The following is a 25,183-nucleotide window of genomic DNA, read 5'->3' on the forward strand; positions in this document are numbered from 1 at the left end:
CAATGTAACATTATCATGGGAGTAGAGATTCTGGATCAGCTCATTGGAAATTGAATCAAGTCCTTGATACTACTATCTGTGCAAGTCCCTTCACTCTTCCATCTTTGTTTTTATTATCTGTACAATAACAGTAGTGTCACGCCTACAAAATTATTGTGAGTATAAGTCACTGACAATTAAATGTAAAGCATTGGTACAGAGCTTGGCAACTTAAGAAATGTTGTAGGCTTACATATAATTATTAAACAAAAATTATTGTGAGGCTATTGTGAAGAATAAATAAGATACTTATAAGAAATACCTAAGCTGGGCGCAGTGGCTTACGTCTGTAATCCTGGCTACTCAGGAGGCTAAGATCTGACAGTTGCTGTTGAAAAGCCAGTCCAGGCACTAAAGTCTGTGAGACTCTTATCTCCAGTTAACCCCCAGAAAACTGGAAGTGGCACGGTGGCTCAAGGGTAGGATGGTGCTATTGAGCTGAAGAGCTCAGGGGCAATGCCTAGGCCCAGAGTCCATAAGCCTCATGGCTTACAAAAAAAGAAAAAAGAAAAACCTAGTAAGTAGTAGCTGTTGTTATTTAGAATAGTTACTGCCTACTTTTGTTAATTGGTATAAAATGTAATGAGTGAGTGGTACTCATTAGACTGTGTGTTAAAAGTGAACTGTACAACTTAGGGGTAGGATTGGGAGGAAAAAATTGGAAGAGCAAGGATAGGGTGACATTGTCTAAACGGAAGTGCTCTACCTGATTTATGTAACTGTAACTTTGGTAACCCTTTTTACATCACCTTTTAATATCAATTCAGAAATTAAATTTAAAAATTGAAATGAGTAAAAAAGTAAGTTTTCAGTATTCGCTCTGTTTGTTTAAAATTTGTATTTACCAGTTTGGTTTTTTGGTGCTTAACTAGAAATAAGAGTTGCATGGAGTTTCCTGCCCTGCTGGCCTTGAACCATTAATTCTCAGATCTCAGCTTCCTAAGTAGTTAAGATTGCAAGTATGAGCCACTAGCGCCCAGTAAGAAATGTATTCTTTACCTGACTTATGTAACTATAACCCTTCTATACATCACCTTAATAGTAGTAATAATAATCATAATAATAGTAAATATTGGTACCACACTCAGCCAGTTTTTTTTCTTCCAATATTTCATTATCATGTTATTGATAGGTGGTATGTTTAGGTGAGTCCCTACCATAAGGCCTTAGATGTAAATATATTTTATGTATGCATGTGTAGATAACTATATAGGTAAACATCATAAATGGTTTCATGTGACATATTCTGTAGTTTACCTTTTTCATTCTAGTACATGCTGACTCCTGAGTCACTCTTCTCTAGATTTTCTATCACGACCGTCACCATCAGTTTCTTGGCACTATAATCCAGGAACGAATAAGCATTGAAATGTAGAGTTTTGTATTATGGGCAGACAAATTACTTTTATTATGTCTAATTATAGTAGAAGGAATTATAAGAGAAGTTGTGATGGATTTTTTAAAATAAGATTTAACTGTAGTTTAAGCTGGCTTCAAACTGGGGATCCTTCTGTTTCAGCCTACAAAGTACTGACATAACATATGTGAACTACCACGTCCAGTTAACTGAAAGAGAACATGACGTAGAGCAGGATGTCCTTTTCTGGGAAGCTAGAAGCAGTTTTTCTCCTTGGGTTACTAACATCTGTAGGGACTATATGTGCATTGCCATCTTGACTTTTGATCTAAATGCTGGTAGAAACATATTTCAGGAAATAATGTTTTTATATAAGTGATAGCTTGCTTTCAGAATCTTCTCTTTTTCTGTTCTGAAATTACTCTATTCTGTTTTCATAATTAAAACTTTTCTTTAATGCTAAATACAAGTAATAAGAAGAAACTTGCACATTCTGTATTCCTCTAACCTGTAATCTTTGAAATATGTAGTAAGTTGAAAAAATGTATACAGAAAATTAATTTCAGCATTTACTACTAAAAATATGGAAACAACCTAAGTTTGAAGCAATTTTAAGCCTTGTTAGTGAAGACCACAGTAAATTGATATCTATTTTGTCAGACCTTTATATTTTAGCTTAAGTTTTATTAACACCTCTGCCATAACTTTGATAGTTTCTAAGAAGAGCGATTGCATTTGTCTGAGTTGATCTGTTATCATATAGCATAGCATATTCTGGAAATAAGCATTCTGTGTTTTAATCCCTGAGTGTGAGATATAGTCCAAGTATTCCAAGTATTTTATGTAACACATTTTCTGTTCTATGTAGGTGTCGAGTTTGGTGCTCGAATGATAACAATTGATGGGAAACAGATAAAACTTCAGATATGGGATACAGTAAGTATAGTAAAATTAATGTTTTATGACCACAATGAAAAGTACCTGGATGTTTGTTTTGTTAATTTTTTTTCCTACTACAACTTTTTGTTTTGTTTTAGGGTTTTTGTTTATGGTTTTGATTTTACTTATGTGGTACTTTCACAAAGTCTTCCCCAAGGTATTGGAAATGAGTTTTTTAATCTCAGGAAGTATTTCATTATGATGTCTAAATGGAAATGCTCTAGAAACTATCTTTAAGAAAAAGATAAGATGCCCAAAGTACATATGAAGTAAAATAAAATTATCAGTACCATAAATAACTTATCCTGAAGCTTATTAATTTAAGTATGGTTTGCCTAACCACTACTTAGAGCCACCTTGTTCCTAATCTAATGTCATAATTTTGTTACTACCCTGTTCAGTGAGTACCTGCTATAGGCCAGGCTATATGGGTATATGGTTTTTAATTGTGGTTTTTCATCTGAAGTTCAAAATAAGAAAATGTTTTTTCAGTGACTGTTTTTCTTTTCTCCCATTTTACATACGTAAGATTGCATTATACATACTCTAGACGCTCTTAAGGCAGCAGTTTTCAAACTTATTGATTTCAAAACTCAATAATGATCCCAAACAGTTTAGCTTATATGGCTTTATAGTTATAAGTATTTACTGTATTAAAAAGTAAAGCTGAGAAATGTTTTAGACATCCAATCTTTTATTTTTCCCTTTGTGATTCTGGAGATGTAGCCCCAAATATAGCTACATACATAGTAGGCAAGTGCCCTACCACTAAGCTATCCCCTCAGCCCCTATTCATTTAAAAATAACAATATTAAATTCATTACTTAATAAGGTAAACAGTACAATTTTTATAAAAATTAACTGTATTTTTCGAAAACAAAGAACAACTATATTTTGTAGTGAGAAGAGTGGTATCATGTTACGATTTTGAAATCTCTCTACTGTCTACCTAACACAAGACACTGGATTCTCGTATCTGCTTCTGCATTGAGTCTTACATGATTTTAGTTGAAGTATATGAAGAAAATCCAGCCTCATACAAATAGGTACGTAGGAAAAAGAACCACATGGACCCTTAATGATTCTCAGGGACTCCTGGGGGTTCTGAGATCACACTTTGATCATACCACTACTTTAGAGCATTAGGACTTTTTCAAAGACCCCCAGAGAAAGAAAACCAAAGTTCTTTTATCAGAGAAGATAATCTAATGAAATAGTAAAATATGGAGTATATACCTCTGATCTGTTTCTTACAGTGATTTAGTTTCTGATTTGTTTATACAGTAGCAATTAAAAGAAGGGACTGTGGGAAGTGCCTAGTGTCAGAGACAGGATATTTGAGACTCAGCAAGTTGCTAAAGGCAGTTGAAGAACCCTAGCTCTCTAATATTTCCTATGTATCCACCAGTTGTCCTTTAAATGGTAAACTATGTCTCTATACTGCTCTGGCTAGAGTTCTCTACTGAATTCTTAGTTTTATTGTTTTCTGACCTTTATCACCACCCCACTACCACCTCCTCCTCCTCCTCTCTAATGAAGACTCATGTTATTTCTTACCTAACCTCACTGGGCCTAAAGTACCTGAAAACTTCTTTGATTTTAGTTCTCTCAGAGGGGATTTCGAAACTGTTTGTATGGCTTAGGGTGGAGAGAGAAGATATATATTTCAGAAATAGAGTGCTTGCTTAGCATATTTCAGGTACTAGGTTCAATCCTCCAGTACTGCCAAAAAGAGAGCAAAGAGGAAAAAAAGAAAAGATACATACAAAATCATTTTCTTTTTTTAATTAAATAATTTATTAACATTGATTTTTACATCATATTTCAAATGATGGGTACAAAATCATTTTCTAGAGGTTTGATACTTGGATCTTCAGCCAAAGTTAAATATTTTCTACTTCTATATTAAGGGAGCGTTTGCTTTCAGAACTGATAGCTTTGTACCAAATACATTATTTAGGGTGGTGTAATATGAACTGGACTACTTGCTATGCTTAATAAACAGTTTTCATACAATAAGTACATGAATACTTGCTTTGCTTGACATACCTCTTTTTTTTTCTTTTTTCTTTTGCCAGTCCTGGGGCTTGCTCATTTATATAGGTTTCAAAATCATTTAATGATAGCAATTTTAGAAGTAACTGAGAGTTAATACTTAAGTAGTGAATAACTTGATTATCCACAATTTTTTGTTTTGTTCTTATTTCCTAACTTTTATATAGCTAGAGTTTTGAGATAAATAACTAGAAATGAGAAAGAAAAGTGTGATGGTAATATTGACTCACCTAACTTTAAATTTCTACCTTTATTGGCTTGTGGAGATTGATCATGATAACATATTTCATTTCCTACTATAAATGCACTTCATGATTGTCCTTCAAGGAAAACTGAAGAGGAAAAGCACATTTGAACAGTATGTTTCTTAAACACATTTGAAAAGTGTGTTCCTTTTTTCTAATCAGTAGCATTAGGACTAAAAGAACACATGAAAGTGCTTTTAGATTTGTGTGGAAAAAATGATAGCTGAAAATTATAATAGGCAAGCTACCTAGCTTGGTGAGAAAAAAAAAATTAGAGGTTGAAACTAATTCTTTAAGGGAATAAAAATCGTACAGGTGGAGGAAGAAGAATAGTTTTCAAGCAGGGAGTTAATGACATACATGAAAGCAAGAATAGTCAGGTACCAGTAGGGGGAAATAACTACATGAACAAGCATATTTATCCATTTACTTGTCTATTAGGGTTTTGGTTTTGTTTCGTTTGAAAGCTTCTCACTAGAGAATAAGGTAGATAGTACAGGGTAGCCTTAAACTTGTGATCTTGCAGGCTCCCACACCTGAGAGTACAGGTATATAATAGCTCACCTGACTGCAGAGTGTTTATTAAGTCAGAAAATAACAATTTTTTCCTTTCCTTTTCTTCTTCATTTCCCCCCCCCCCACTAGTCCTGGGGCTTTGACTCAGGGCCTGGACACTCTCCTTGGGCTTTTTCAAGGCTAGTGCTCTTCCACTTGAGTTACAGCACCATTTCTGGCTTTTTCTGTATATATGGTACAAGGGAATCGAACCTAGGGCTTTGTGCATGCTAGGCAAGCACTCTACAACTAGGCCATGCTCTCTGCCCCTTTGTTGGGATAATGTATAGAGGGGTTACAGTTACATTTGTCAGGTAACGCATACATTACTTCTGAAACCTTGATAATACTTCTCATGCTTTTATCCCCCTTTTTGCCCCCCTATCCCCTCTCAATCATCTAATTTTCCCCCTTCCCTTCCCTAAGTTAACATTCTTTCTCACAACATGGACGAGTCAGTTTAGACAGGCATGTATAAAACACCTTTTAAAAACCAAATTATTTTTAGTATGGTCAAGAAAATTCACCCCTGAATTACTTTTTTGCAGTAAGTTTGGATATGTTTATAGAGAAGCCATAACAAAACACAAGGCTTTTGTACAGGCTTTTTAAGCTTCTAATAGCATTACTAGAAATCAGGCCAAAATGTCTGATTCTCATATAAGAAGTCAGGCTTCTAAAATCTAGAAACTCTTCTAAGTATGGCTCTTCATTTACTATAAAGTAATCATAAATTTTAAGATTCATAGCTAAATTTATAGCTTTGGTTAGAAATACATTATTTTCTTTAATTTGCTTGTGTTTGATTTTCTAATAATAAGCAAACTGCAGATTCAGGACTGACATTGAGATGCATTGTACTCATAACATGACTCAGGGGATTGTAACTCCTTGTACAGTTGCTTAATACAACTTTTTTTTAATCCAGATTAATTGGATTCAGTATGAATTGGTGCATTGTAGAAATCTTCTCCATATTGAAACAAATTTTCTGTTCTTTCTTTGCAAAAGAATTTGAGAAGAATGTGAATGATTTATAGGAGTTTGCTTTTTTTTTCTCTTTTCCTAAGTTTATTTCCCTTTTTTGTTGTTTGTCATATCTGATCTATAAATACTAAAATTTTACAGTTTTACCTATAATTTTTATTGTTATTATAAAGGTCATGTACAGAGGGATTACAGTTTCATAACTATAGTAATATTTATCTAGCAATGTACTCTTTTTGACTCATTTGATAGAATTTGTTGTTGTTGTTGTTGTTGTCAATCGTGGGACTTGAACTCTGGGCCTGGGTGCTGTCCCTGTGCTCTTCAGCTCAAGGCTACTTCCCTGCCCCTTGAGACACAGCACCACTTCCAGTTTTCTGATGGTTAATTGGAGATGAGTCTCATGGGCTTTTCCTGCCCAGGCTAGCTTTGAACCATGATCCTCAGACCTCAGCCTCCTGAGTAGCTAGGATTACAGGTATGAGCCACTGACACCTGGCTTGGAGTCTTTGTTAAAAGGCCAATGACTTCATGATGAACTCATAAGACCAGCAGCCATAAAATAGGAAAGAGACCAGAGAGGAAAAAAAGAACAAAAAGAGTACCAACAAGCCAATTCAGCACTAATGGAGCTTTCCTTTGGAGCTGAATTGGGATGCCATAGTGCCAGGAGAATGGCCAGAACACAGGATGTGAACATGGGAAATGTGGGGCATGGCATAGTGGCACCTGAGCTGGTCCAGGCCTAAATAGGGTCAGGTCAAGGGGCAGGGTCACAGGAAACTCAGTCCCAGGCACTGGACTACCGAGGTCTTAGTAACCTATCAGTCAAGTGCCTGCCCCTGCCTCCAGGGATTCAGGCATGTCCATCACCTGGGAATCAGTGGGAGTCACTTTGCTCATCATAAAGACAAGTTGCCAGACCCTACCTTAGTCATGTGGCCAAGATGGAGCCTGCCAGATCTGACTTCCTTACCTCATTCCCATGTTAAGCAGTTTTTTTTTTTTTCATGCTTCAGTGTTTCATTAATTTTTTTGGTGGTGGGGGTTAGGGGGAGCTGTTCCTGAGGCTTGAACTCAGGGCCTTGGCTCTGTCCCTGCGCCTGTCTGTGCTCAACTATGTGGCTATACCACTTGAGCCACAGCTTCACATCTAGCTTTTTCTGAGTAGTTTATTGAATATAAAGTCCCACAGACTTTCCTGCCTTCAAACCTTGTTCCTCAGATCTCAGCCTCCTAAAGGAGCTCTGATCACAGGTGTGAGCCATCAGCACCTGGCTAGTATTGTTGATTTTTAACCTCAAAATGTGAAATAAGTTGGCTATTTTTGCAGCTTTTTATTTGATGGCTTTCTCACTCTAATTTAGAATAAAACGTTCTAAGGGCTAGCCTTTGTTGGGCTGGGATGTAGCTCAGTGGCAAAACACTTGCCTAGCAAGTACAACATCCTGGGTTCGATCCCAATACCAAAAAAAGGAAAGACAAAAAAAAAAAAAAATACAGTTTAAGGTTAGCCTTTGTTACCAAGACAGGGTTTAGTTGTGAATTTCTACATAATTATATTTATTGAGTTTTAGTATGACCACCTATTTAAGTAAAATAGAGGCTTGTCAATGTTGTGCAGGTAGTTAAGATATTTGGATTTATTCTTCCATTCAGTAAGCTTTCTATGTAGTAAGCCCAGTGCTAAGCACTGAGGATAGGTGATGCTAAAGGAAATTTAATTGGGAGAGGCAATAGGAACAGTTCTTAGTACTATTGGGGCAGAACTAGACTTTATATTTATATTGGAAAATCAGAACGGAGAGTATGTAAACCTGACAGTTTTTCAAGTCAATAGCCTTTGAAAAAGATGTTAAAACTGCCTTTATGTTTACCTAATCATTCTCAAAGATAAAAGTTAGTAGAGCCAGTGATGGTGGTTCATTGGTAGGTGCTTGCCTAGCATGTACTATCCCCAACACTACAAGAAAAACAATAGTGATTAAAAATATAAAATAACTTCTAATAGAAGCTGTCTTGGTTTTAAACTCAGGCAATAGTCATACCCCTTATCAATTTTTCTTAAAAGCAGAATGTTAGTACTGTGAGTTAGAAAAGAAAATTATTTGCATAATCTTTAGGGTCTGTTCATAAGTGCCTTTTGATGAGCATTGTATTATCAACTACAGGAGAAAATAAGTATACAGAAAAAATTCAGAATCATTTTCTTTTTTTATATTAAAGTGATTGCTCAAACGATTCCATCTTGTGACTATTGAAAGCTCACTGCAGCTTATGATATAACTGATAAAATCTGCATCCTTGGCCTTCCAACAACCTTTATACCAGCAGATGGTGGGCGTAAAGATGTCATTCATCATTTATTTACAATGGGCTTTATTTATTCTAGTGTCAACTGCTGCCCCAGGGAATTGGTTATTGAATTCAAATATGAGGCTCTGGGTTATTTGCTTCCTTTCAAATTTGTCTTCAGAGCCTAGTTGCTAGGAGTCCATTCTGTGCTTTAATAATGATTCATGTATTGTGAAGCCATTCAGTAAATTGGGTTGTCAGGGATTGCCAAAAAGGGTTAAGGGTCTTGTTTGAGGTTGTGAAGAGGATTGGAGGAATGGCTGCCTGTACATCTCAGTGACTTGAGCAGTGGTATTATGTGACTGCTGCGTAAGACTGATGAAGTCTTCTCCTTTATTCTTTCCTTCCCTTCCTCCTTATAGACTAACGTATGAATAACATGAAAATGTAGAGGATGTCATTTTAAGGGAAACTCAACCTTTTCTCTTCTCACAGGCAGGACAAGAGTCCTTTCGGTCTATCACAAGGTCATATTACAGAGGGGCAGCGGGGGCTTTACTAGTGTATGATATTACAAGGTGAGTACTAGTTTGCCAATTAAGTACAAGAGAATAAATAAGCATGGTTAATAGTAATAAGTACAGCTTTTCTTCTTTCCCATGCTTCTCATCTTTAAAACTGTGTGTCTTGAATCCAATTTAAATTTACTGTAGACTACTGCAACGAATTCCATTCGTTATTTATGCCCATTCTAGAGGTTGATAACTCACTCACAGCTGATAACTCTACCACTTGAACCATACTGCCAGTCTAGCATTTTTGCTCATTAACTGATGATAGTCTCAGGAACTTTTCTGCATATGCTGGCTTCAAACCATGATCCTTCAGATCTTGCCTTACTGAGTAGCTAAGATTATGAGAATGAGCCACTGGTGCTTGGCTCCTTATTTAAATAAGCACCCCTAAATTAATTGCTTTGATAAAACTTATTCATTGCAGTCTTCTCAATTGTGATTGTATATAATTTCCAAACTGATAAGTAATCAGTGTCCTCTAAGCCCAGACATGATGGGTAAGCTCTGCTTCTCATTAAATAAGTAAATATGACTAAAATTGGCTAATGTAATATACACTGTTTATTGTGCACTTCTAAGGGAATAGTTTGCAAAAGTAACCACTGTATTTCTTTTGTTTAGGAGAGATACATTCAACCACTTGACAACCTGGTTAGAAGATGCCCGCCAGCATTCCAATTCGAACATGGTCATTATGCTTATTGGAAATAAAAGGTAAAATGATAGACTTGGATCTTACTTGACATTAGTGATTAGTGACCACCATGTAAATCGCTATATATGTGAGGGTTTTTTTTTTTTTTTGTATGTTTGCCTACGTGGAATTGATTGACTTCAAAAAATTAGCTGAAGTATTTCTTTTTGTTTTTAAAATACATACAATAAACAATCTTAGAAATGACTGTTGCTATTATTATTTGACATAACTTTTGTTCAAAGGTATATTTTTAAAATAATCTGAAGGAGTTTTATTTGACTACTAATTTAAGATAAAGCTCATCTACCTATGAGGGAGTAAGTGTTAAGAATTATCCAAATTTGGGGGTTTTTTTGTTTTGTTTTGTTTTGCCAGTCTTGAGGACGGAACTCAGGGCCTGGGCACTCACTGTTCTTGGGCTTTCTCACAGCTAGCACTTTACCACTTAAGACACAGAACTACTTCTGGTTTTCTGGTGGTTAATTGAAGATAAGAGTCTCACAGACTTTCGTGCCAGGCTGCCTTTGAACTTCCAAGTTTAGAAATATGTTTGCAGAACTCATAACTTGCTACTTTTTATTATTTAATGTTCATTATTTCTATTATAACTATGTACAAAGAACAAGCAAGTATATTTTTAAAGTCCTAAGGCGCTATTGATGTTTAGTAATTATTAGCTGTATATTAGTGTCATCCTGATACTATTTATTTTTTTAATAATTGTATTTTATTGTCAGGGTAATGTATAGAGGGGTTACAGTTACATTTGTCAAGTAGTGGGTACACTGCTACTTGGACATTCATACCCTTTCTCATGTTTTTCTCCCAGCCAGTTTCTCTCTTTTCCCCACCCCAGCTTTTTTTTTTTAACCAGTCCTGGGCTTGAGCTTAGGGCATGAGCACTGTCCTTGGACTTTCTCAAGGCTAGAGCTCTACCACTTGAGCCTCAGCACCACTTCCGGCTTTTTTCTATGCATGTGGTTCTGAGGAATCGAACCCTGGTCTTCGTGCATGCTAGGCAAGCACTCTACCACTAGGCCAAACTCCCGGCCTATTTTTATTTATTTATTTTTTTAATGTTAGTTTACTTGCAGAGATTTTTTTAAAGGAAATGCTAGATGTTGATAAGGTGACTTTAAACTTTGTATAAAAATGCCAAAGCCAGGCCGGGAGTTTGGTCTAGTGATAGAGTGCTTGCCTAGCATGCACGAATATCCGGGTTTGATTCCTTGGTACCACATACATAGAAAAAAGCCGGAAGTGGTGCTGAGGCTCAAGTGGTAGAATGCTAGCCTTGAGAAAGTCCAAAGACAGTGCTCAGGCCCTGAGCCCAAGCCCAAGACTGGCGGGGGAAAAAAAAATGCCAAAACCATACACTATGAACTTTAAGGGGAACAGAATTGAAGGGTTTACTTATTTCAGTACTGTGGATTTTAAGATTTATTATATAAAACTACTAAATCCAGTATTGACAATAACTTTTAGCTTTCTGTTGCTGTGGCAGAATGTCTAAGAAAAAAGTATTTAAAAACAAAAGGTTTGTTTTAGCTCACAGTTTGATATCTCAGGCTTTGATGACTTTGCTCTGTTGCTTTTGGTTCTGTGGCAAGGCAGTACATCATGGCAGATGCACTTGACAGAGAAAACTCTCATAGTAATGTGAGAGGAAGAGGAGGTGGAGTGGGCCATGGGTCCCATAATTCCTTGAAGAGCCCACCCTTGCTGAAGTTTTCATCACCTCCCAGTAGCACCATCTGCTGGAGGCTAAACCCTTCAACACATGAACTTCTGGGGAGCAGTGACAATCCCAGTTTTATTTACAAAATATATCACTGAAACAACATTTGTGTCAGTAGCTCTCATCTGTAATACTAGCTACAAAGGAGGCTGAGATCTGAGGATTGCAGTTCAACACCAGCTTGGACAGGAAAGTCGGTGAAACTTATCTCCAGTAAACTACTCAGAGAAAGCTGTATATGGCACTGTAGCTCAAGCAAAAGAAGCATAAGGACAGAGCTCAGCCCCAGAGTTCAAGCCCCAGGACCAGAAGAAACTTAAAAAATAAAATAAATTGGATATATAAGAAATAGGAAGCAGAATGTAAAATGAAAGTTTTGGGGGGGGTTGTATTGTGGGCGGGCAATCTACAGCTTTAGACTCAGGATCTGATCAAGACCCTGAGCTTATGCTAAAGGTTGCCTGCCACTGTACCACTTGAGTCACAGGTCCGCTTCTGGATTTTGGGGGGGTTAAATTGAAGATAAAAGAGTCTCACATGCTTGCCTGCCCAGTCTGGCTTCAAACTGCTATTCTCAGATCTCAGCTTCTTGAGTAGATAGGATTATAGGCATGAGCCACCAGTGCCCAGCAAGGATGAAACTTTAATCGTAAATGTACTGCAATTGAATCTAAAGGAAAATAAGCAGAAAACAATAGCTTAAGAGGTAGATAAGATGAGATGAACGAAATCTGAAATTAATAAAATTGCATGTTAAATATAGATGGAATTTCACAGCAATTGTAAAATAATAAACAGTAAAGTTGTTTAAACTTTCACACACAGAAAAAACCAGTAGAAAAAGATTGCTACTTTTCCTTCTGTACTAATATAGTTGTAGTATTGTGAAACTGAGTAGTGTAGTTTCTTCTGAACTTCCTGGTTTGGCTCAGGCTTTGTCTCTCTGTCCTTACCCTTTGCCCATAGTTTTGCTCTAAAAAGAAACAGAATTAAACTAAGATTCATGATCTAATTGTTTCTTGAACACTTTGAATTGCATTGAGCAATTTCTAGGGCTTCTAGGAGTTGGATTGCTTACTTTTAGTCGTATTTCATAGAAACTCAGAATGATCAGAAGATGAAACGTTTAAGAGTCCTCATCTTTCAGATTCTTTATTTGAGCAGGATGTTTTTCTTTGGTAACCCACTGCTTGAAAGAAGAATGTTGGACTGGAGGTTCCCTTCAGGTGTTTGCATACTGCAACTAGGAATCATTCTTTGGCTGGATTGTTAGGTTTTTGTTTTTGTTTTTTAAAGTAGACAGTGTGTTCTAGGCTTTTTGGCCTTTGGAATGTATGAATAATGCATTTATGTGTTTAAAAACTAATTGAAAAGAATGATCAGCTTAACTTGGAATTCTGTGGTACACTTGCCAAAGAAGCCTTTGTTCCATGTTGGTTAATAATTCGGTCCTTTTGTATCCTGGGTTTAGTGATTTAGAATCTAGAAGAGAAGTAAAAAAAGAAGAAGGTGAAGCTTTTGCACGAGAACATGGACTCATCTTCATGGAAACTTCTGCCAAGACTGCTTCCAATGTAGAAGAGGTAAAAAATAAGAGGCCCTTTTAAATGTGTATTTTTTTACTTCTAGAAATGTTTCTTAACATTTATTTGCATTCATTTTCTATGAGATTGTTGTATTCTGAAGCTTTCTTAGAGCCTGTATGTGTTATATGTCTATATAATATTATTGCTGGGTAACACTATTCAAAGCATGGATATTCTGCCATCTATACTAGATGAAATTCACATTATCTCAATATTTCCACTAATTAACCTGCACAATTACAAGTTTTTAATGCATCATTTTATACTGTATATTTTAATACCGTGTGTGTGTGTGTGTGTATACATATATATATATGCTACCTAAGGTAAATTGTATTACTGTGTTCTTTATTTTAACAAAAGGAAAATAACCATTTTTTTACACACACACAAAAGTGAGGAGCTATATGTACCATCTGTAGATGGGTTTCTCACCATTATTTGACAGTAATGAAGTTACTGTCAAAGTCACTCCTTTGTTACAGAGCTGTCAGAGGAAGCAAGTTAGAAAGGGGGCTTAAATAAGATGCAGATCTTATAGCCTGAAAAATACTCAAGATTCCAATGAAAATGTCTCTAATTCCTAAAACCAGGAAGATCTCCAATCAAATGAAAAGAGCTGTAGATTCCAGTACCAAGATGAGAAAGATAGTAGAATTACTAGAGTATGATTTTGTTTTTAACTTTATAAAGAAAGATTTGTTGTAGTTCATGGTTCTAGAGGTCCAAGATTGAGTGGTTATAGTCCTATTAAGATAATAGGTGATAAGATACGGGGAGGATATATATGTGTTGTTCTTAAGCTAAGATTTTTTTTAAAAAATCTTTTATTAAAGAATTGATTAACATTGATTTTTACATCATATTTCAAATGACTTGTTTAACAAACAAGTATTCAAGAAGGGAATCTCTATATACAATCACTGGCACTTAGATTTTAGAACATAATCAAAATGAGGCTGAGGGTTTGTATGTCATAGATACATATTAATCTATGTAATAAAACATTATGTCTAAAGAGTCATAAATTTTTATGTCTATGTAGTTGTGTTTATATTTCCAGTACCATGTCCATAGTATTGTATATGCAATTATTCAGTCCTCGCTCTTGTACTGTTTGGATCTAATAGCCACATATTAAGAATACCATGTGATGGGCCGGGAGTTTGGCCTAGTGGTTAAAGTGCTTGCCTAGCATGCACGAAGACCCGGGTTCGATTCCTCGATACCACATACATAGAAAAAAGCCGGAAGTGGTGCTGAGGCTCAAGTGGTAGAGCTCTAGCCTTGAGAAAGTCCAAGGACAGTGCTCAGGCCCTGAGCTCAAGCCCAGGACTGGCAAAAAAAAAAAAAAGAATACCATGCGCCTTTTTTTCCTTTGGTCTTGACTTGTCTCACTCAACATGATTCGTTCTAGATTCATCCACTTCCCTGCAAATGCCATTATTTTATCTTGTCTGCTGGCTATGTAGAATTCCTATAAATACATATATACATATATATATATATATATATATATTACATTTTCTGTATCCATTCATCTGCAGTAGGGCATCAGGATTGTTTCCATCACCTGACTATGCACAGGTGAACATAGCTGAGCAGGTGTCCTTATCATATCTTGGGTCATGATGTTCAGGACAGATGCCCAGGAGTGGTGTGGCAGGATCGGAGGGAAGGTCAATTTTCAGTTCTTTAAGAAACCTCCACACTGCTTTCCAGAGTGGCTTTCCAGCAGTGTAGTAGGGTTCCTTTTTCTCCACAACCCCGCCAGTACCTGTCATTGTCTGAGTTCAAAATCTTGGCCATTCTTGTTGGGGTAAGGTAGTATCTTAGGGTTGTTTTTATTTGCATACCCTTTATGACCATGGATGATGAGCATTTTCTCATGCTTTTCTGTCATTTTAACCTCTTCTTTTGATAAGTCTCTCTTTAGTTCCCTTGCCTATTTATTTAGTGATTGGTTTGTTGGGTTTAGAGGAGATTTGTTTCTTAAGTTCCCTGTAGATACTGGATATTAAGCATTTGTCTGATGTATTATTGGTAAATAGCTTTTCCCAGTTGGCTAGCTGTCTCTCTACTTTAGTGGCTATGCTTTTATGTGTGCAGAAACTTTTTAGGTATTCCCATTGATCGAGTTTCTTTCCAATCTGTTGTGCCCCTGGGATTCTGTTCAGGAATCTTTTGCCTGTGCCTATGAGTTCCAGTGTCTCTCCAACTCTATCGTTTAGTAGTTTTTGTTAAATAATTCCTTTACATCTTTGGTTAAGTTAATTCCTAAGTATTTTATTCTTTTGGGGGCTTTTGCAAATGGGATCATTTTCTTGATTTGGCCTTCTGTTTGCATATTGTTGGCATACAAGAAGGCTACTGATTTTTGCAGGTTAATTTTTGTATCCTGCCACTTTGCTAAAGTGGTTTGTTAATCTAGGAGTTTGGGAGTGGAGCTTATTGGGTCACTCAGGTAGAGGATCATGTAATCTGCAAACAGGGATTGTTTAATTCCTTTTGATGTCCTCTTGCCTTGTTGTTGAGCTAAGATTTTTAAATGCCTCAATTAGAAACATACTTGAAACAAATGAAAAATACTCTCAGCAAAGGTAGAAAGTTTTAGCAAACGGAATGGTATACACATGTCCAGGTTCAAGAGGCATACCATATACAACCAGTCTTGAGAGCAGTCTAGAGCTAGCATAAGAAATTCTGAGCATGCAGATATGGCACATAGGATTACAGGCAAAAAGTTAGTTAGACCCTATCTCAAAATTAACAAGCCAGGAATGGTGCTACATGTCTGTAGTCTCTACTCTGCTGGAGGCTGGAGGTGAAGGTAGGATTCTGAGCTGAAGCAAGCCCAGGAAAAACATGTGGGCCACAGAAAAGTTGGCTAAAAGAAATGATTCAAATTGTAGAGCACTTGCTAAGGAGACTCAAGACCTAAAATGTGTAGTTACTGAATATAGTTATAAGATATTTAAAGCGGAGGGCTGATAGAATAACCGTGTCCATATTTACAGTTTGAGATTTTATCTACGGTACACTTAGAGCATGCACCAAAATGGACCACATGGGAGACCATAAAATAAACCACAATATGTTTCAAAGTATTCAGTCATAAGAGATAACTGGAGAAACCTATAAACACAGAATTCAAATATACTTCGAATGTATATGTCAAAGAAGAAATCTCAAAATACAGAAACATATAGAATTAATTGAAAATGCAGTATGTCTCTTTGACAAACTCTTGAGGTAGCCTTATAAAAGGGCAATTTATAGTATTAAATACACACAGTAGAAAAGTCTCATTATTTTCACTGCCTCAAAAATGAAAAGGAAAATAAAACTAAGGAAAATGAGAGAAATGAAAACATGTCAGTGAAGCTGAGAACAAAATCAGTGAAACAGGCCGGGAGTTTGGCCTAGTGGTTAAAGCGCTTGCCTAGCATGCATGAAGACCCAGGTTCGATTCTTCGGTACCACATACATAGAAAAAAAAGCCGGAAATGGTGCTGAGGCTCAAGCGGAAGAGCTCTAGCCTTGAGAAAGTCCAAGGACAGTGCTCAGGCCCTGAGCTCAAGCCCAGGACTGGCAAAAAAAAAAAAAAAAAAATCAGTGAAACAAAAAGCTGGATCAACAAATTTGAATCAACAAATTTGTAGCAAGACTGACAGGAGAGAAGTGCAGGTTATCAACATCAATAACAAACTGAAAATTTGGTCTTGTAGACACAAAGGAATTAAAAGAGAAGACTGTAAATAGGCCAATTTCTCAAAAAGAAAAGAAAAAACACCAACATATTAACCTTACCAAATGAATAACCAGGTCGTATTTTTTTTTCCTCAGCCATTACTGGCTATTTCATTATATCCCGTAAGTTCAAATATAGGGATTCAAAGGTTCTGCAGCCTGTACTGTCTTTAAGGACCTGATTTCTCTTCATCCTCTTCTGTGTTCAGCTTTCAGTTCTTTATATACCTATAATTACTACAAGGTGGATGCATTTATTTAGGCATCCCATAATCCTACAGTAACATCAGAAGCTTGCGTGTGACTTTGTAAAATCTAGTGAGCCAATGCAGACTTCGGACTTCTTAGGGAAATTACCCAGATCTGGTAAATACTTGTTAAATAGTGGGTACTTCGACCTCAGCTCTAATTAATTGAGTATCTTTTACTATGATTAACCTTACTAGTGAAATATAGATGAGATGGTAGGAAAATGAGTGGCTAGGTACGTGAAGAAATGGATAACTTGAGTGTAGGCAAAGGAGTTGTAGGGAGCTTCCCTGCCCCCTCAGGGCTCACCAACTCTCTACAATCTTCCATGTGTTCATCTGTCTGCAAGCTTCTGAAACAATCTGAATAGCCTATGAACTATTAAGGAAGTTGAATTGATAGTTTTGAAACTTCTCCCCTCTAGGTCCAGCTAGTTTCACCAGAGAACAATACCAGATATATGTATTTTTTCTTTTTTTGCTTGCTTGCTTGTTTTAATTTTTGTTGGTTGTGGGGCTTGAACTCTGTGCCTGGGCATCGTCCTTTAGCTCTTCAGCTCAAGGCTAGTGCTCTACCACTTGGGCCACAGCACCACTTCCCACTTTTTCTATATATGTATGGTACCAAGGAATCAAACCCAGATCTTTATGCATCTCGGCAAGCACTCTACCACTAGGCCAAACTCTATAGGTGTGCATGTGCGCTCGCACGCGCTCGCGCGCTCTCTCTCTCTCTCTCTCTCTCTCTCTCTCTCTCTCTCTCTCTCTCTCTCTCTCTCTCTCTCCTCTCCCCCTCCCCCTCCCCCTCCCCCTCCCCCTCCCCCTCCCCCTCCCCCTCCTCCTCTCCCTCTCCCTCTCCCTCTTTCCCTCTCCCTCTCCCTCCCTCCCTCCATCCCTCTCTTTCTTTCTCCCTCTCCCTCCCTCCTTCCCTCCCTCCCTCCCTCCCTTCCTTCCTCCCTTCCTCCTCCTCTGCCAGTTCTGGGCCTTGAACTCAGGTCTTGATTACTATCCTTGGGCTTTCTCAAAGCTAGCACGCTACCATTTGAGCCACAGCACCACTTCTGGCTTTTTCTGTGTATGGGGTACTGAGGAATTGGACTCAAGTCTGTGTATATCGTAGACAAGCACTCTACCACTAGGGCACGGTCCTGGGCCTTTCTTTTTCTTTTTTTTTTCCCCTCTAGTCCTGGAGCTTGAAATGAGTGCCTGGGCACTGTCCCTGACCTTCTTTTCTTTTGCTCAAGGCTAACACTCTAACAGTAGAGCCACAGCACCACTTCCAGCTTTTTCTGTTTATGTGGTTCTGAAGAATCAAACCTAGGGCTTCATATATATTTTTCATGTGTGTTTGTATATATAAAATATATACACTGTACACAGTTCCACTGCTGGCATTTTGGTAGTTAAATTGAGATGAGAGTCTCACAGACTTTGTTGTCTTGCCTGCCTTAGCCTCCTGAATAGCTGGGATTACAGGCATGAGCCATTGATGAAGAATCGAATCATAATGACAAACAGTGTGGTGGTGCATAGCTAGCCCATCTGTAACCCTGTCTAGAGAGGAGGAACAAGTCCAAGGCTGGCCCTGAGCAAAATGCACAGGGCCATGAAAAAACTGTTAAGCAAAAAGGGCTTGGTGCATGCCTCCAGCAGTAGAGCATTTGACTAGCAGGCTCAGCATTCTGAGTTCAAACCCCAGTATTGCCAAAAAAAAACAAAAAGGCATGTAACTCAAAGGAAGAAATAAAACTGTACTGGTGAATTGCATGATTGTTTCAATAGAAGATCTTGAGAATTTACAAAGAAAGGCCAATAGATAGTTCAGCAAAGTTAATAGACACAAGATACAAAAACTGTACTTATGTACGCTAGCAACTTATATATGAACAACAAAATGCAATGTAATGTATAGTCACAAAAGCAAGATGAAATATTTAGATGTAACCCTAGGAACATACACAGACAAGATATAAATATGCTGATAATTAGAAAACGCTAATGAAGAAAGAAAAGTACTAAATAGAAGGACCTACTATGTTCATTGTTTTGGATATTCAAACTTAGAAAGATGGCACTTCTTTACAAATTGACATAAAATTTTAATGTTATTCCTATTAAAAACAAAATTCCAATGTGTTTGTGGCCTCTCATAATATTATATTATATTATATTATAAAATGTATGTGGAAAGGCAAAAAATTATGGGAGATGAAACAACTCAGAAAAGGAGATTCAAATGAGATAAATCAGTCTCTTAGACTTTAAGGTGATAATTGGTAAAGGGTTTGCAACTTGAGTCTCACACGTGACATAAAAGCTAAGTCAAAAATGTATTGTGAGGTTAAATGTGAAACAGTGATCAGTGAGAGGGGGGAAAAATCTGGGGAAAGTCTTTGAGATCTGGTCCTATGCATTCTTGTCACAAAAAAAAAATTATAAGCAGAAAAAAATTGATAGATTAGTCTTTAAATTTTTTTGCATTTTGAAAGACTTGTTGTGTAGCTTAATCTGCAGATTGAGAGAAAATACATGCAAATCTCATATCCAACAAAGGTCTACTATCTAGAATATAAAACTCCCCAAACCCAGTGGTTACGATTTTTAATATAATGACTAGAAGTGGAACAAAAGACTGGGCAGCCATTATATCAAAGAAGATGTACAAATGTCAGATGAACACGTCAGCATCACTAATCATTGAAGGAATAGATGTGTTTGGGAGAGATGGAGAATGACAAAAGGGGTGACATTGATAAAAATGCATTGTACTCACAAACTGACATCTTGAATTGAAACACCTTTGTACAACTACTGAAAAGCAGTAGTTGTAAGTAGTAAATAAATCCTTAGTGAGATATCACTAAATGCCTGTCAGAATTGCTAAAATACTTTTTTTAAGTGACAGCATCCAATGGCTGGTGAGGAGGTGCAGAATCATTCATTGGTGATGGGAATGTAAAATTATGTATCCAATAGAAAGACTACCATTATGAGACCTAGAAGTTGTGCTCATGAATACTTACGAGAAATAGAGTGTTTATACAAAAACCTGTCAATGACCAAATTAGAGACATGGACACAGGGCCAAAGAGACCTTCCAATAGGAAGGAAGTGGGTGAGGCCCTAAAGAGACAAGCAGGTTCCTGTGGTAATAGTACTTACTAGTCATAACAGGGTACTTTAGCTTTCTAAATCCAGGTCATAGTCACACAGAATCCTTTGTATTATTTCTTAGACTTGCTTCTTTAAGAATCTGTAATTTTCTTAAAAAGTTTAGTAAAAAATAATAACCATGTGTAAGTAATTTGACTTGGATTTAATTCTTTAACACCACAATGGCAATTTATAATATAAAATTTCGTAATGAAGCCTTCCAGCCACAATTAAATATTAATGTAGGAATATGGTTATAAAGATGAAGTTGTTTTGTGACTTCATGAGGAGTACAGCATTTATTTTACAAGTATTTGTTATTAAATTTTTGTTGTGTAGCCTTTTAATGATCTTTCTGTCATATTTTTTGTACCAGCACATTTTATACAGTAATGTCTCTTAAATGTTAAGTGTTTAGCATATGCCTAACATAATAGAGTTAATGTTTTTCATTGTGCATACTTTCTTAACATTTTTTAGAAGTTGCTGAAGATGAAATGACCTAATATTCATTTTAAAAAATGAAGACAACTAGACCATATGGAGACACCTGGTTAGAAGATAAAACAAACTATTCATTCACAGTGTTTACACATGTCAGATGTTCAAGCACAGTTACTGATACCATTAAGTAAAAAGTGTTTTGTGACAGTATATTTCAATTCAGTAGCTTATTTCTCTATATTGTCTGCATAAGAAAGCATTTGGTAAGCTCACAGTGAAGTGATGTCTTAAATCTTTTTAGCCAGTGTTACCAAGTGTTGTTTTTTGTGTTGTTTTTTTAAAGAAACAGAAGCATATGTCTAGCATTCCCAAGGCTCTGGATTTATTCCCCAACCCAGTAAACAAACCCACAAACCTAGCTCTACTGATATTTTTTTAAACCATCAGTTTTCCAAACGTGATTTAGCCAATGTTCCCTACCTATGCCATGATTATCCCCAGATAAAAGGGGGAAATCCTGTGACAGCTGCTAACAAACCTTAGATTGATATCTCTGGTTTTGTTTATTCTTGTACTTCATAGTTGCATCTAAGGTTACTATAAGAACCACTTTAGCTCAGAATGTCTGAGAAGGTTTGTTTTTGTTTTTATCCTTTAGAAGAGTACTTCTCAAAGGTTAATGTATAAACAGATTAACTTAAGAATCCTGTTTTATAATTCAGTCTGATTCAGGAATTGTCTGGTACGGACTGGGAGCCTGAATATGAAACAGTCCATCTTCATTAATGCAGGTGCTGCTGACCTGGAATCACTTTGCTGAGTGGTAGAAACTGGAAGTTCAGAGGGCACTACTACCTAACAGGAAAATCTGGTGTGATGCTCTTCTGTGCAGTCCTCCCAGAAACATTTTTATAAGCCTCCACTCTTTCCTACTCTGTTGACTCTTGGCACCTACTGGATAATCATCCCATCAAGTTTTGACCATCTTAAAACCCTGCCACGCCTATAATCCTAGCTAATCAAGAGGCTGATAATCTGAGGATGTGTGAGATTCTTATCTCCAATAAGCACTAGAAAGCTGGAAGTAGTGGGTGTCTTCAGGGATAGGGCAGTAGCCTTGAGCTGAAGAGCTCAGGGATAATACTCAGGCCCAGAGTTCAAGTCCCATGCCTAACTAAAAGAAAAAAAGTCAGCACTCCTTTTTTGTTCTCTCACTAGCTGGCAAGTCTCACTACTTTCCTTTCATGGCTTTCCTTTCACTTTCAAATAAACTTTCTCTGTTTTCCTTAAAATTCAATGAAAACATCCTATTCCAAGCCAGGCATGATGACTCAGGCCTGTAATCCTAGCTACTCAGGATGCTGAGATCTGAGGATCAAGGTTCAAAGCCAGCCTGAGCACTAAAGAACCCGAGACTCTTATCTCCAATTAACCACCAGAAAACCAGAAGAGACACTGTAGTTCAAGGGGTAGGCCTTGAGCTGAAGACAGGGACAATGCCCAGACAGGCCCAGAGTTCAAGTCCCAGACTGACAAAAAAAAAAAAAAAAAAAAAAAAAAACATGCTATGCCAGTTCCCTCCAGCTTCCCTAAGGGCTGTTTTTTTTTTTTTCATGCCTCCAGTTCAGACTTAATGAACTTCTTGCCCCATGGCATAGGTCATTCTGGACTTCCTCTTTCCCTCACCTAACATAGTTTTTTTTTTTCTTTTGAAAGTCTGTCTGAGGCTATGTTTGATACTTTTGACCTCTCTTTTTTTTTTTTTTTTTTAATTTATTTTTGCCAGTTCTGGAGCTTGACCTCAGGGCCTGAGCACTATCCTTGGACATTTTCCTCAAGGAAAAAGCCACTTGAGCCACAGCACCACTTCCTGCTTTTTTCTATGTATGTGGTATTGAGGAATCGAACACGAGTCTTTGTACATGCTAGGCAAGCACTCTATCCCTAAGCCAAACTCCCAGCCCCTTTCTTTCTTTTTCTTTTTTCTTTTTCTTTTTTTCTTTTTTCTTCCAGTCCTGGGCCTTGAACTGAAGGCTTGGGCACTGTCCTTGGGCTTTCTCAAGGCTAGAGCTCTACCACTTGAGCCACAGCACCATTTCTGGCTTTTTGCTATGTATGTGGTACCAAGGAATCGAACCCAGGTCTTCATGCATGCTAGGCAAGCACTCTACCACTAGGCTAAACTCCCAGCCTCTCTCTTTTTCTTTTAAATAAAAGGAAAAAGTATGGTGGGGTACTAAGGGTTGAACTCGGGCTCATGCAACACTACCACTGGAGCCTCACTTCCAGCCGTTTTGGCTTCAGTTATTTTTTCATGTAGAATCTCAAGTAGGTCTGGACCTACTTGAATCCTTTTTGTGCTTCTTGAATAACATAGATGACAAGTGTGTGCCAACAGTTTTATTAGTTGAGATGGGATCTTACTAACTTTCTGCCCAGGGATGACTTTGAATTGTGACTAAACCGATCTCAGACTCTTGAGTAGGTAGAATTGCAGGTGTGAGCCCTGTGCTTAGCACCTTTGACTTTTTATTTTATTTTATTATAAAAAGCTTGTAGCTTTCTTCATTCATATCATTTTTCTAACACATCTTTGGATCTCTCAAGTCCTTTTCAAAGTTGATATGCCATATGGATCCATGTCTTTAGATACCCTTCAGTTCCATTCTGAAAGCTGCCATACAGCAAGCTCTATATGAGTATTCTTCAGACCTGTCTAGTATATTAACCCATCCAAACTGAACCCTACGGCTCTGTTTTACTCTAGTCTACAAGTTGGTGTCCCATATATTTCATTTTCCTTACTTCTTCATGTTGATGTATTCAATTTGCATCGCTTTTAACCTTATTGTTTTGACCTGTTAACTATCTTTCCCAGTTGTCATCTATCAGAATTGCTTCACAGTTGGACTTCCTATCTACACTGTTAGCTATAAGTTCTTTCAAACATTAAATTGAATGTCACTCTCCAGTGTTATTTGAATTCTTGCCCACAGCTTCAGCATCAAACACCTTATGTTGGTCAACCAGGCCCTTTGATTGCCAGCTTCCTATAATATGATCTGCATACTAAACTAAGAGTTGATAAGCTTGTAGTGCTTTTCCCCTCCTACACAAACTGTTCTCTGCTCTTGAAATGCCCTTATTTCTTGCCTTCAAGGATTTGGTCAAGTCTGAACCCCTCTGGGGTGTTTAAAATGAAACACTCTGTATTTCACCTCTGCTGACAGCCACTGCACATGTCACCTATATTCTGAATTGGTAGAATCTTTTCTGTGAAAAGATAGCTTGTCTTTTCATCTCTACATCCCCAACACCTAGTGCACTACCTCTCACATATTAGGTAACATAGGTTTTAGTGGTTACGTGTTTTGTTGTTGGGTTGCTTGTTTGTTTTATACCAATACTGGGGCTTGAACTCAAGGCCTAGCATTCTCGCTTGGGTTTTTCACTCAAGGCTCTGGCACTCCAGCATTTGAGCCACACCTTCACTTCTAGCATTTTGCTGGTTAACCAGGGATGAGAATCTCACAGTGCTTTCTGTCTGGGTTACCTTTGAGCTGCAATAGTCAGACCTCAACCTCCAGGGTAGGCAGGATTGAAACATGAGCTATGCCTACCTTTGTTGCTTCAGTTCTTTTAGTTGGGTAATGCTTGGTCCCATGTTAAGTGTAGGTGGAAGTCTATCACAGCATTGTCTTTGTTTTCAGCATTCATAAACATTTTAATGGTTGGGTATTTGGCCTACTGGTAGAGTGCTTGCCTAGCCTGCATGAAGACCTGGCTTCTATTCCTTGGTGCCACATACATAGAATAAGCCAGAAGTAGTTCTGTGGCTCAAGTGGTAGAACTCTAGCTTTGAGAAATCCCAAAGATAGTGCAAGACATTTTAGAAAATTTAGATAAGCATATTGACTCCTCCTTGAACAGGTAGCTCCTCATGTAGCTGCCTGCTTTTGCAGGGAGGTCTGTGTTGAAATGATTAACAAAAGTTATAGAAGGCATAGACAAACACCCTTCTCAGAAGACTCATGCCATCTTTATGAAGATACTAAAAATACCCTAGAAGTAATACGTTTCCTTCCAAAATTCTGCCTATGGGGGGAAGGAGGTGTTGTTTTGTTTTGACTGGTCCTGGGGATTGAACTTAGAACTTAGGGCCTTGACATTGTCCCTGAGCTATAGTGAGTACTGTACTACCTGAGCCACAGTTCCACTTCTGGTTTTCTCGTGTGTGTGTGTGTGTGTGTGTGTGTGTGTGTGTGTGTGTGTGTAAATTGGAAATAGAATCAAGAGTGTGATGGACTTTACTGTCTGGGCTAGCTTTGAACTGTTACCTCAGATCTCAGCCTCCTGAGTAGCTATGATTATAGGCGTGAACCAGTACCTGTCAACTTTTCAGCCATTTGATGGGCTCTTTTCCAGTTTCAGTAATTTTACCTAAAAGATTATAAACTCAAGCTGTGGGCTGGGGCCCACACTTGTAATTCTAGCTTCAGGAGGCTGAGATCTAAGGATCA

The 25,183-nt window shown here is 37.5% G+C and overlaps 1 protein-coding gene across 1 annotated transcript in view; it reads left to right on the forward strand.

The window, feature by feature from the left end:
• Rab2a (RAB2A, member RAS oncogene family) overlaps nucleotides 1-25,183 on the forward strand; it is a 67,238-nt gene that overhangs the window by 27,979 nt on the left and 14,076 nt on the right. Inside the window, exons 3-6 of the mRNA XM_090338854.1 lie at nucleotides 2,265-2,332; nucleotides 8,968-9,050; nucleotides 9,669-9,761; nucleotides 12,954-13,065. Coding sequence (XP_090194980.1) covers nucleotides 2,265-2,332; nucleotides 8,968-9,050; nucleotides 9,669-9,761; nucleotides 12,954-13,065 — 356 coding nt within the window. The remainder of the gene's footprint in view (nucleotides 1-2,264; nucleotides 2,333-8,967; nucleotides 9,051-9,668; nucleotides 9,762-12,953; nucleotides 13,066-25,183) is intronic.

This window comes from Megascapheus bottae, chromosome 9, assembly GCF_031878675.1.
Source record: "Megascapheus bottae isolate mThoBot1 chromosome 9, mThoBot2.hap1, whole genome shotgun sequence".
Taxonomy (NCBI): domain Eukaryota; kingdom Metazoa; phylum Chordata; class Mammalia; order Rodentia; family Geomyidae; genus Megascapheus; species Megascapheus bottae.